This window comes from Hemitrygon akajei, chromosome 2 (genome assembly GCF_048418815.1).
Source record: "Hemitrygon akajei chromosome 2, sHemAka1.3, whole genome shotgun sequence".
Lineage (NCBI taxonomy): Eukaryota > Metazoa > Chordata > Chondrichthyes > Myliobatiformes > Dasyatidae > Hemitrygon > Hemitrygon akajei.
Genome location: NC_133125.1, coordinates 21,608,172 through 21,622,615, shown reverse-complemented (window position 1 = coordinate 21,622,615; position 14,444 = coordinate 21,608,172). Strand labels below are relative to the sequence as shown.

At 38.1% G+C, this 14,444-nt stretch overlaps 1 protein-coding gene across 4 annotated transcripts in view; it reads right to left on the bottom strand.

The window, feature by feature from the left end:
• Nucleotides 1-14,444, bottom strand: part of fer (fer (fps/fes related) tyrosine kinase) — a 156,440-nt gene that overhangs the window by 66,592 nt on the left and 75,404 nt on the right. For all 4 annotated transcript variants that reach the window (XM_073068125.1, XM_073068117.1, XM_073068134.1 and 1 more), the window contains exons 2-5: nt 12,704-12,986; nt 12,203-12,376; nt 9,287-9,386; nt 6,398-6,581 (exon numbers count right to left, since the gene is read on the bottom strand). In XM_073068125.1, the coding sequence (XP_072924226.1) occupies nt 6,398-6,581; nt 9,287-9,386; nt 12,203-12,376; nt 12,704-12,913 (668 nt within the window). In that variant the 5' untranslated portion in view covers nt 12,914-12,986. The remainder of the gene's footprint in view (nt 1-6,397; nt 6,582-9,286; nt 9,387-12,202; nt 12,377-12,703; nt 12,987-14,444) is intronic.

Here is a 14,444-nt window from a genome sequence, read left to right as displayed (position 1 = left end):
GAGTTAGTAGACAGATCCATGCTCTAAGACTCAGATGAGTATGTCATCATTATCACAGACTTTGGCAGCAAGTGTGTCAAGGACCGTGTACTACAGAGGACAATCCTGATAGTTGCAGGCCAGAAACCATGGATGAACCAGGAGATCCACTCCCTACTGAAGTCTAGTTGTGTAGCATTCAAACCCTAACCTTTACAAGAAACTGAGTTATTATTTCCATAAAGTTATCAGGGACGCCAAGACACTAAACTATTCCAAAACTGAGTCCCAGACCAGCCTTCGGTTGTGGTGGGGATTATGTGCAATAACAGACTACAAAACAAATCAGACAACATAACCAACAACAGCACATATCTTCCTGATGAGGTTAAAACATTCTACATTCATCCACCCCGACGGCGTCCAATGCACCGAAACCCACAATCATCGTTGCGGACCTGACATCAGTTTTCCGCAGAGCGAACCTGTGAAAAGCATCTGGCCCAGATGTGTCTTGTGTGATCCTGTGCAGATCAACTGGCGAGTATTTGATATTTTTAACCTCTCTCTGCCTCAGTCTGAGATTCACACTTCTTTTAAGAAGATCACTTTCATCCTGGTACCTAGAAAAGCAAGTAACCTGCCTTAATGACCATCGTCCAGTGACTCTAACAACTACCATGATGAAATACTTTAAGAGGCAGTCATGGCATTGATGAACTCTAGCCTCTCAGTCAACCTTAAACCATTGCAATTTGTCTACAGATCTATGGATGTCATCCTCTCTCTGGCCCTACACTCATCTCTGGAACACTTGGACAGTAAAACTAGTGATAGGCTATTGTTTATTGACTACAGCTCCACCTTCAATATTACAATTCCAAGCAAACTCATCACCAAACTCTGAGATCTGGGAGGCAACAACTCAGTCTACAATGGACTTTTGACTTCGTGACCCACAGACTACAATCAGTCAGGATAGGAAGGAACACCTCTGCCACAATTATTCTAAACACTGGTGCTCTACAAGGTTGCTTCCTCAGCTCTCTACTCTACTCTCTGTACATTCATTAAATTCCGGTAATGCCCCCAACCCCCCCCCCCTCCTCCATTTCCCATCCCCTTTTTCCTCTCTCACCTCATCTCACCAACCAATTTCCCAGCTCTTTACTTTATCCCTCCCCCTCCAAGTTTCACCTTTCACCTGGTGGTTCTCTGTTGCCTCCCCTCACCTTTTAAATCTACTTCTCAGTTCTTTTTCTCCAGTCCTGCCGAAGGGTTTCGGTCCGAAATGTCAACTTAACTTTTTCCCATTGATGCTGCCCAGTCTGCTGAGTTCCTCCTGCATTTTGAGTGTGTTGCTCGGATTTCCAGCATCTGCAAATGTTCTATTGTTTGTGGTTTCCAATAATCTCTTATTTGAATTATAGACTTGTTGCATATCAGATCTACCCCTTATTTTAAACAATAAACTCCACTAAGCAGGTCCCAAGTCCAGTTGTGAAAGGAGGATGGTTGGGCATGAGGTTAGCAACCCCATCCCAAAAAAAGAGCTAGAAAAATGCCAACAGAAACTCCAAAGACCTCATCCCTAAGAGAGGAACGGTCTGACACCAAGATGGGCGACACCCGAGGACATCTTAAAAGCCTGGCTCAGGCGAGATGCAATCGATTGCATATGCCTCAGTAGAGGTAATGGGCTTAATTAAGTACTTAGCTTAGATTGCATAAATGTATCGTCCAAAGTTTGAAGGAAATTTCACAAGGAATAATTGACAAATAGAAAATATGGAATGTTACATAGAAATAAAACAATAAATTAATGGGGTAAATGATCATGAATCCACACCCTTCTTAAGCGATGCCAACAACACAGCTTCAACTATTCTCTCAAGTAGTGTACTGCAGGTACTTGCCTCTCTAGGTGAAGCAGGTTCCACTCATTTACTCTAAACCCATGTTCTCCAATCTTTACTACCTCTGATATGTTTCCTGCAATTAATCTGCGATCCCTGCGTAAAGCAAAAAATGGTGGGGGGGGGGGGGGGAGGGAAAGGTGTGCTTGGTGGTGGGATCTCATTGGAGATGGCAGAAATTACGGAGAATTATATGTTGGACCTGGAGGCTGGTGGGGTGGTAGGTGAGGAAAAGAGGAACCCTATCCCTATTGGGGTGGTGGGAGGATGGGATGAGAGCAGATGTGCGTGAAATGGGAGAGATGTGTTTGAGGGCAGAATTGATGGTGGAGGAAGGGAAGCCCCTTTTTTTTTTAAAAAAAAAAGGAAAACATCTCCTTCATCCTGGAATGAAAAGCCTCATTCTGAGAGCAGATGTGGCGGAGACAGAGGAATTGAGAGAAGGGGATGGCATTTTTACAAGTATCATATCAGAAGCAGTGATTCTGGGCAATCAACTGCAAAGGTCTAATGCACCATGATACAACATATTTTCCTTCAACTTTTGTCATTGCAGCTGGTCTTAATGTGTCTATCACCTCCTATAAAGTGAAATCAAGCGACATAAGTGACAACAAGCTTTGCTTCCTGCTGAGCTCAATGCCTTTTATGCTCACTTTACCATCAAATCACGGAGGCACCTTCACAAACTCCCACAGTCCCAGATGACCCTGTGAATTGAGTCCCTGAGGCTGAAGGAGAGCATCCTTCAGGAGGGCGAACGCATGGCAAGTAACCAGCCCAGACAAGGTACTTGGCCGAGCACTAAAGATCTGTGCTGAGTGTTCTCTCACTTTACCAGTCTGAGATACCCACCAGATTCAAGCAAGCTTCAACTATACTGGTGCCTAACAACGTGGTAACCTGCCTTAATGACTATCATCCAGTAGCAGTTACATACACTGTGATGAAGTGCTTTGAGGGGTTGGTGATAAAACATATCAACTATTGCCTGAGGAGTGACTTGGGTCTACTCCAATTTGCTTACCGGCACAACAGATGATACCATTTCATTGGCTCTTCACTCAAATACAGAACTTCTGGAGAGCGAAGATGCATACATCAGGAAGTTCTTCATTGACTACAACTCAGAATTTAGTACTACTAATTCCTCAAAACTAATCAATAAAGCTTCATGGCTTGGCCTTAATACTTCTTTGTGCAACTGGATCCTCGATTTCCTCACTTATAGACCCCAAGACAGTTTGGATTGGCAACAATATTTCCTCCACGATCTCTATTGGTGCATCACAAGACTGTGTGCTTGGCCCTCTGCTTTACTCACTTCACACTTATGTCTGTGAGGCTAAGCACAGCTCCAATACCATATTCAAATTTGCTGGTGGCACCACTGCCATTAGCTGAATCAAAGGTGGTGATGGATCAACATACAGGAAGGAGAGTGCAATCTAGCTGAGTGGTGCCATAACAACAACCACTCACTCAATGTCAGCAAGATCAAAGAGCTATAACGGACTTCAGGAGGAGGAAACCGGAGGTCCATAAGTCGTTCTCATAGCGGATCAGAGTTGGAGAGGGTCAGCAACTTTAAATTCCTCGGTGTTATCACTTCAGAGAATCTGTCCTGAGTCCAGCACGTAAGTGAATTTATGAAGAAAGCATGGTAGAAGTGTGCAAAGATTTGGCATGTCATCTAAAGCTCTGACAAACTTCTACAGATGTATGGTGGATTGACTGGTTGCATCACAGCCGGGTATGGGAACACCCATGCCCTCAAACAGAAAAGCTTACAAAAAGTCTTGGATACGGCTCAGTCCATCACGAGTAAAGCCCTTCCCACCACGAGGCAACGTCACAGTAACGTATCATCCATCATCAAGGACCTCCACCATCCAGGCTGTGCCCTCCTCTCATGGCTGCCATCAGGAATGTAGTACAGGAGCCTCAGGTCTCACATCATCAAGTTCAGTAACAGTTATACCCCTCAACCTTCAGGCTCTTGAACCAGAGGGAATAATTTCACCTGCCCAATTACTGAACTGCTTCCACAACCCATGTTCACTTCCAAGGATTCTTCTCATGTCTGCGATATCTATTGCTTATTTTTTTATCTATCTATTTATTTTCATGTTTGCAGTTTGTTCTCTTTGGCACACTGGTTGTTTGTCCTGTTGGGGGCAGTCTTTCATTTATTCTCTTTGTTCCTTGTATTTACTGTGAATGCCTACGAGAAAATAAATCTCAGGGTTGTGCATGGTAACAATCGGTACTTCGATAATAAATTGGTTTTAAACTTTTAACATTGAAAAATAAATTGGTTGTTTTACTTTGAGGGTTTTTTCTATCAGACTAAATAAGATATTCTAGCAATATATCAACATGCAATTACACTATCAATGCCAATTTTTTAAAAAACAAAGCAAATGTAAAGAAAAATTACCCGTAGAGCCAAATGCTATTTAAGACAGCTATGCATGTTTTGTTTATGTCTAGTCAAAATAACAGGATCTTTTAGCCAGTCATGTAAAACTCATGGTTTTTTCTCACAGAAAATTCCGATATACACTCAACAACACGAGGTTTAAGAAAATGTAACCTAACAAAAAAAAAGCTACTAACTAGCCGTATCCTGATTTAAAGGGATCCAACCCTGATTGAGGTTGCTTGTGTTTTTATTCTGCTTCTTCACTTATTCTAACATCCCAGAAGTCAAACAGGTTTTATAAATTCAGCAGTAAGTCAGTGACAGGAGTATAACCAAATCTTAACTTTCTTCCAAGTTCCCTTTAAAACCATCCAATTTCAAACTTGTTATTTTCAACCTAGAAGGCTACATAATCTGGTGCTCTTGCAATCAGCATAGCTGATGGTTTATGGATTTTGAGCATGAGTTTTGAAAAAGCAAGTGAGCCAGTTGTAACATTTGGTGCCCTTGCTATCAGCAGAGCTGTTGGTTTGTGGATTTTGAGTGCAAGTTTTGAAAAAACAAGTAGGTCCAGTCAGGTCATTGATGGGCTTGAGATCATTGAGTATTTAGGCACTTGACAAAGGCCAATAAAAGGAGGTTAGGCGTAGTGGCCCAGGCAAAAATGGTTAATACCGAAAGTATGGGGGGGGGGAGAGTCAGCGATATTTTTTTAAAACACAGAGAGTGTTAAGTGTGTGGAACACCCTTCCATGGGTGGTGGTAAGGGAAGATACATTAGGGGCATTTAAGTAACTCTTAGATGGACACATGGATGATACAAAAATAAATCCTCCTATGCAGGAAGGAAGGAAGGAGTTTGATCTTAGTGTAGTTTAGTGGGCCGAAGAGCTTGTATGTGTTGTAGTATTCTATATTCTACAACTCCATTTTACCTAAATAACACAAAAACTAATGCAACTGAAAGAACCTTGCCTCTATCATTATCTTGAATGGCAGCAGAGCCATAAAATTTAATTTTCACACGCAGAGCAGCATAAGTGAAAAAGGAAAATTCAATACTATTTAAAAATTAATATAAAACCATCATAAATGACTGGAATTTCAGCACACCCAAAGGAGATTACTGTATATGATCCATTACTGTATTCCAACTATTCAAGAAATTCCAGTTTATTTTTCTAATTCAGCTCTTCTCTTCATTGCCAGTAGTGGCAGGAATAAATGCTTAGATTTATCTATGCATTCATACTCAGATAAATCTAAGCTGAAATTAAAGTATCCATTAAGTTACCTCTTTGTTCTCATACCTCTTCCCTTACAAATATCACTGTTAAATTAATCAATGTCTCTAACTTCAGGGTCAATTTCTTTCATTGTCTAAAATTGACAACAGCTTTAGGGATGGGGGGGGGGACTTCATCTTGGGTAGAAGGAAATAAATTTGCATTGCATTGTAACATTTTTTCACCATAATTGTGAAGAGAGAAGATCTTATTAAGCTACAGAGAGTGGGGGGAGGGGGTGGTTATGGTGATGGAGCATTTGCTGATAGCAGAAAATCAGAGTGACCATAGGGATGAGCTGCAACAAGATTTTTTTTGGTTAATAAGTGACTGGGATCAGTGACAGAGCTAGAGCATAGTCAAAATAGTATAGGTTTTAGTTTTGAGAAATGCAAGGAAGGGACACATACCCACTCCTCTAGCATCCCTGCAGCTTAACAAACCCCTTTTGTCTGTTCCCAGTTCTGACAGTGCTTGACCCAAAACATTAACTCAGTTTCTCTTCCACAGTTATGGCCTGACCTGCTCAGTATTTCCAGCACTTTCTGTTTTTATTTCAGAAATCCAGAATCTGCATTTTGTTTTTTTTTACTTTTAATAACAGTACTTATAGCATGCCTACATTGCACATAAAAATGCTGAACAACTTTTATTAAAATATCAGTCCCTAAATTAAAATATGTGCATTATTTGACCACTTACATTGCCAAAATAATATAATGCTCAAAAACTTTTAAATTAACAAAATCTTCTATAAAAGTGGTAGATGAATTATCTAGAATATGCCTTACAATGCAAGAATCATTTCCTCTTGCATCTTCTGAAGAGAATCGAGGAGTAGAGGAAGAACTTTATCATAATATTGTTCCTGATGTAACTGGGCGCCCTTCACTGCAAGCACATACTGGTTGTGTAGATTATGGAGTTTCATCGTAGCCTTGTCAAATCTGTCTTTAGCTTTTTCAGTCTCTTTACCTGAAGGAGGACAGAAAACACAAGTACAAACCTCAGAAACTCAATTGTTTTCTAAGATAAACAGGAAATTCTTCAAATATTCACTCTTTATTCATACCTGCAAAAGCTATGGATTCTCGGAACAAAGTGGGGAGATGTAATTTTTTAAAACAATTTACTTTCTGCTTAGTGAAGATTTTTAACAATAATCTCAACAAAATGTGTTCTGTGATTTGTCAGTAATGGTAAAGTTTACTTATTTTCATCTTGGACACTTAAGATTGCTGTTCTATGGGAATCCTGATTCAAGGACTTAAAGCATTGGGTAGAAATTGATGGCAATGGAAGAGAATTAAAGTTAATTTTCCTTCCTAGATTAGATTCCACATGTTGGCAGTTAATTAAAAACAAAATGGAATATAATGCAAACCACTAACATAAATCTGTGCTCTGCAGCATGTTTTAAAGGAGTATATCAATTTCACTTCCCACTATTTATTTATGGTCAACCTGTACTTGGGAGATCTGAGCAAGAACTTTTTTGGAAAAGGTAAATTATCAATCTATACTACTACAGGGATAGCTGAGAGTTACAGGGAACAGAGAGCAGTGTGCAGTTGAGGCCAAAATCAGATCAGGCTGAATTCTGATGAACATTAAGGCAGATTTGAGATGCAGAGTTATACTTTATTTTATTTAGATAATAATAGGAATAGGCCTTTCTGGCCCTTTGAGCCATGCTGCCCAGCAACCCTGATTCAATCCTAACCTAATCAAGGGCCAATTTGCAATGCCAATTAACTTACCTTGTTCATTTCTGGACTGGGGGAAGAAAGTGGAGCACCAAGATAAAACCTATGCATTCCATGGGGAGGAAGTACAGAGACTGGGTTTGAACTCCAAACTCCAATGTCCTGAGCTGTAACAGTATCGTGCTAACTACTACATCACCGTGGCACCTATTACGTTAGTAATAGCTTATGCCTGCTTCCACTTCTTATTTCCAAATGGTACCAGTGTTGAATTTTATTTGGGCAAAGTCTTAGCACAAGTAGGTAGCTGGCACTATAAAGATCTTTTTTTTGCTGATCAATTACATAATGTAATGCAAGGTTTGCCTGTTCTACTGAATGAAAAATTTCTTGTTTACTGATATTGCCAAAAATAAGAAATATTAGATGGAACATAGTAGGATTAAATATTTCTTGAAGTAATAACATCAAATTTCATTTCACATGCCTCACAGGTTGTGTAGCAAGGACAATTCCAATACATCACTGCAATATGTACAGTTGTCTTTAACAGCTTTTTTTGGCTTGAATATCTTGCTGTAGTACTCTCAACAAGTACAAAGTCTTGCAAACCAAAGATAACATCCACAACTTCAACAAACTTAAAAGGCTCATATTTATGTAACCAGGCTGGCTGCCATCATTAATTTTATCCTTTACAGCCTGAAGCAACTCAAAACATAAGAAAATATTTCTGCAAGTCTGGGATTGTGATGAAAATGAAGCAAGTTATTCATGTACCTGCCACAACTTGGGAGTGCTTTTATAGAACTGATTCATTCATATCACATTGGAAACCCACAATTACATGAAATGTATATTTATAGATGTTTTACTTCAGTCTCATGGTAAGAGTCATCAGTTTTGTACTTTATTAACTAAATTCATAAAAACTCTCCTATAGTGTACATTCAGTAAATCTGAAATCATATTCCCTTTAAAGCAGATGTACAAGGCATGATATTTTTATTACAGAGAGTGGTGGATGCTTGGAATTTACTGCCAGGGGCAGATATGTTAGAGGCATTTAAGAGACTCTTACATAGGCACACGAATATGCAGAGAATGGAGTGTTATAGACCTTATGCAGACAGAAGGGATTAGTGAATTAGGCATCACTTGCTTTATTATTTTCTGCACAATTCTGTCGTCTTAAGGACTTTTGTGCTGTACTGTTTTATGTTCTATATTCTACTGATTTTATTTCTCTGGGCAAAACATCACATTCTTACCTGGCAATTATAAAACATTAATTTCAAAGGTTAAAGTAAATTGATACTTATATTTTAGTCCTTCAGAGTGAATGATAAGAAGTGTTCTGTGTTTCCCTTTACTGCATATTTAATTGCCAGTCCTGCAGTAATTGCAAGGAAAATTACCCTACTAGTTCGTTATAAATTAATTTAAGACTTAAAACTGTTCAATTATTTCTTCCTGACGGTGTAACTATGAATCAGATTTGGAATTTATAACTGTGATGGTGTAAGCAGGTATAGCTCAGAAGCAATAATCTACCATTTGAACTTTATACAGCAGAAGTAGAACTTACGGATCAATTAAATGAACTACTATATGCTTATGCTTACTACTTATTAGTGCAAATTTTACAGCAGATTTTAATGCAGTTAGTTAATACAATGCTTATTTTGTAAGTGTGCATCATAACTCATATTTTCATAAAATATACTAAATTATACTCATTTACAACACTGCGTGCTCAGAAGAATACTTGGTTTACTTTGAAGTAAGACCAATAACTTTCAAAACAATGAAAATTACTTGCACGATCCTGTGCCATAATATAACGTATATCATTCTTAAATAATCATTTTATTTTCTTGTGCAAATTCAATGTTTTCTCACTTTCAACATATCATAAAAGGATCAAAACATAAATGTATTTTTAGCAGTTTTGCAAGTTTTAATTTAAGTTACCTTTTAAAAGGGCATCTTTATATTTTTCCTTAGCTGCTGTGGCTTCCTTTGCCAGGTGTCTGTAGGCAGATTTCAACTTTTCTAGTTCAGTCTTTGTCACCTTAATATAATTAACAAAAAGTTCAGCTAAGAAGTTGTACGATAATGTATACAAAATTCTAAATGGTGAGTCAGCTAAAGATACTTAGATTAAGTCAAAGTCTTACATACAATATTTTACAAAACATTAAAATATTTAAACTGTGGGATATATATTTTTCCATGAATTAGTTGAGAATTTACCCTTCTGTTAATTTGTGAGAAATGATCTACTTTGGATTCTCAAACAAATTTAATAGGACACTCTTTAAATGAGGTTTTGCATAGTTATAAATATACAACTCCGATATTCACCCATTCAGAAATCTCAATTGTTCAGGATCTGCTTTACCATTTAATGTTTATCATGTTCCCTTCCCTCTCACTGGGGCCCTGGTACTCTTGTTCCTTTCTGACTCCGGGGGGTGGGGGGGGGCCTAGTTCCCACACTCCCATTCAACTCACTTGAAATTTTCCCTCATCTCGTTAAACAGTCTAGTGTCCAGCTTCCTAGTGTTCTTTTAAATTTATCAGGTTTATTGCGATATTTATTATAATCTGCAATATACAAAAAGAACAAATTTAAAATTTATTGGGATATTAATAAAGAATAACTTTCAATAGTCTGCAAAATCTGCATGGCTGGCAGAACACTGAATAGTTGAAGTTTTACTATAAATATCTGAATTCTAAGTGTGCTGGGCATAGCTTTATACAACTGGTTTCATTTGTTAATACTAAATTTAATACCTTTCTTACAATGGACAATATCAAATTATAGGGTGTAGTTTTAAGAACTTTAATCTGTCAAAATAAAAATAGGAAGCAATCACTTTGGAGATTTCCATATATTTTTCTTATATATAGGACTTACTTCCATATTTCCTTGCAAAATAGAAGACCATTTCAGATGATTAAGATTATACTGACTCACAAAGGAATTTCATTCCCCAACTAATTTTCCCTGGAACATGTTCATCAACTCCTTCCCAGAACCTATCACTCAAAAACATATCAGGCACAAAGTACAGTGGACAATATGCACAATTTTAGGATGTGAGATGACAAAGGAGTCTGGACCACTAATAGCTACAGGGAGAATGTCAAACTCTGCAATGACAATACTCAGATTTAGATTTTAACCAGAGTTGCTGGAGCAGTGAGGCAGTGACTCTACTTACCGTGCCATTTTATCGTGACAGATGCAGAAACTTTTGTTCACAGTACTCTTAGCATAACAAAGCTGCTTTCCTGAGACCATGGTCAACATTAGATTGATAAAGAATATTTGGGTTCAGGAAGGGAAATGGAGATATACAGTACATAATGTTTTGCATCTCATAAGGGTGGGGTGCTCAGGTTAATTTACGAAAATGGAACTATTACAGCTTAGCTGAGATTCTTGTTATTATTGGGAGTTGTTATGTAGTTGAAGCACAGGTCTTCTCCAATCCTTCCTCGATCTGACTCCATCATCACCAGAAAAATAATTCCTTTCTAAATAGTGGAAAACAGTTAGAATGCCAAAATCACAGTGCAAAAATTGTCTAAAGAGCTCAAACGTGTCAAAAAAAGTCACCAAATTTTGTAGACAAATTCAAAAGGGACTTTCACAAAACAACAAATTTTGTGATAATCTAACTGGTTCTAGCTTGACTGATACTGGCATTTACCTGACAATGTAAAAGACTGCCCAGCCGCAACTTCTGTACAGAAAAAATCTGAATCTTGTCCAATTACAGTTTGCAAGGAAGTATTAACATAGAGCCTGACATGAATGAGAAATAAATGCCAAAGGGTAAGAAATAGATATGAAAATATTAGACATTCTGGTCCTCCAAGGAACATATTTTTAACCAAATTTAGGGATGAAACTTTTTTTTTTACATAGCTTGGCTCTGCAAAGTCTTGACAAATAGCCAAAATTATTTTTGCCTGACAGTCATACTCTATATTTTTACTGACTGAAACAAAATTAACTGTTACAGACAAGGATCTGATGCATTTTCCCATCACTCCTATTCACCAAGTGTTGCGAATCACAGAGAAACACACTTTAATTTTACAGTAGCTGAAATGTTTTGTACATTGCTTGAAGATGAAACTTAGAAATGCTTCAGACAAACTTATTGTTCAACAGTTGGGAAGAATGTGAAACCACATCCTTCCTGATTAATTCAAATATAACTACAAGCTTGAAAGATATGGGTCTCAGATCACTGACTACTCGTTAAGCAGAATGAAAAAAGGCATGCTGGTCTTTACTAAAAGAGAATTTGACTGCAAGAGATAAAGTTTCTTGCAGGGCCTTGGTAAAATCACAGCTGGAGTATGATGCACAGTTTTGATCATTTAATTCAAGAAAGGACGCACGTGCCAAAGAAGGAATGCAACAACGATTCACGAGACTGTTTCCCAGGATGGCAGGTGTCATGCACAATGAAAGATTGAAGTTACGTCTGTTACTAGCAAAGTACCCCAACTCAACTGCTAAATGGAAAATGGCCTAATAATACTGGGAATATAAGAACAAAATGAAAAAAAAATCACATATACATCAAAATATGGGCTAGGATAGGGAAACTTCAGATGAATCTAATGATATCCTTTAATTTCACTCTTCATTATCGTCGGTAGTTCCTCAATAACAAGCCACCAGAATCAAAAAGCAACCTGCTCCTGTATGTGTTATAATACTGCACTAAACCACTCTCTAAAGGCATAACATAAGTCCCACTGTCAATTAGAAAGAAGTAACTTAACAGTGGCACATGATAAAATGAATGCAAAGACTAAATATACATCTGAGAACAAACTCATATCTGCACTTTGAATTACCTTGCACATTTCAGCTTCTAAGTGCTGCTGCATACTCTGATAATTCTTTCTCACTTGCTGCTTATCTTTGATCATCATGGTCAATCTGTACAACGGTCCTACATTTAGGTCTTCTGCATGTGCCTTCATTATTTTGCTCAACTGTTCTGTTTGATGTACCACACAGGACCAAGACTATAAAGAAATAAAAAAAAATACAGTCTCTCAAAAATGGCAGAGATGTGAGTAAAATATAATCAAAACACCTTATATTCCTTTGATTCCTTACCATTATGAAAAGTAAAATTACATTATGCACTTGCAGATCAAATATGAATACAATTTGTAACCAAAGAATTCAAGATATTTTTTAAATCATTAACATAATCTATTTTGAAGCCTAACAATTAGCTAAAAACAAGCAGAAATATTAACTTAAAATCACTGATGGATTTCCGGAGGATGTGTGGTTAAGGGTTTGTGGCAGAGGATGGGAGGAAAAAATATCCATTGCCAATTCACCTTTGAGATATTGCTAACAAAATCCACTGGGGATGATGCTTCATGCTTTTCCACTTGCTGGCAAATGTTCTGTAGGAAGGATGCATACTCTTTGTCACTTTTAACTCTCAGAGACATCAGCCTTTTTAGTGTCTCCATTAACTTAAGCTCAGATTCTTGCAATTTTAGCAAAGCCTCATGAGAATTCTGAAGGTCACTTCCAAAGCCCATGTTGAATAAGGCACGACGATATCCAGCGTTTAGAGCGACTTTAACTTCTGTTGTTCAAAGCATATCCCCTCTCCTGAATAGCAAGAGAAAGAGTACAAGTTATTATTTTTGCTCCATTAAATTGCAAATGTTTGCTTACATTGAACAATGTGGATTGAACAAGGCATGCTTGATTGAATTCTATATAGTTAATAATTAAAAGACAGGAGGCTATTTACTCCTGGATGGCTCTCAGCAAAGTAACCGTATCAACCCCATTTGCTCCATCATTATTTCCCTGTACACTTGCACTTTGTTTTGTGGCAGCAGTACATTACAATATATAATATTTAAAAAAATATATATAGTATGAGAGAGAGAGAGAGAGAGAGAGAGAGAGAGAGAGAGAGAGAGAGAAAATAAATTAAATAAATAGTGCAAAAAGAGAGCAAAAGAAAATAGTGTTCATGGGTTCAACGTCCATTCAGAAATCCGACGGTGGAGGGGAAGAAACCCTGAAACATTGAGTGTGTGTCTTAAGCCTCCTGTACCTCCTCCTTGATGGTAGCAATGAGAAGAGGGCATGTCCTGGATGATGGGGGTTCCTTAATGGTGTATGCCACTTGTGGCACCAACTTTTCAAAGTGTCCTCAATGTTGAGTAGGCTAGCACCCATGATGGAGTTGGATGAGTTTAAGACCTTCTGCAGCAGTTTTTGATCCTATGCAATGACCCCTCCATACCAGATGGTGATGCAACCAATTAGAAGTTTGTGAGAAATCTTTGATAACATACCAATTTTCCTCAAATTCCTAATGAAATATAGCCGCTGTCATGCCTTTTTTATAAATGCATCAATGTTGGGCCCAGGATAGATCTTCAGAGATGGTCATACACAGGAATTTGAAGCTGCTCACCCTTTCCACTTCTGATCCTTTGATGAAGACTGGCATGTGTTCCCTTGACTTCCCCTTCCTCAAGTCAACTTCTTGCTTGTATTGATGTTGAGTTCAAGGTTGTTGTTGCCACACCACTCAACACCACTATCTCGTTCTTGAAAGCTTAAGCAGTCCATTAACCTATCAACACATCTTTGAAATTAAGGTGACAACTGATCACCCATTGGAAATCCAAATGTTACACAGTGAATGTGCAAACTCCACATAGGGAGCACCCAAGGTCTGGATTAAGTTCTGGTTACTAGAGTTGCAATGTATTTGCATCAACTTTGCTCTGCCATGCCTTGCTCTCATTGAAAAAATTGTTAACACTCTTTACATCTGATCCTAAAATGAGGACTGGCTCATGGACCTCTGGTTTCCCTCTCCTGAAATCTATAATTAGTCATTTGGTCTTGTTGACATTGAGTGAGAGGTTGTTGTTGCTGTGACATCACTGAACCACATTTTCAATTTCCCTCCTATATGCTGGTTCATCACTACCTGAGATTTGGCCATGACAGTGGTGTCATCAGCAAACTTGAATATGGCATTGGAGTCGTGCTTAAGTGAGTAGAGCATGGTGCTAAGGACACAGCCTTGATGGAGATCTT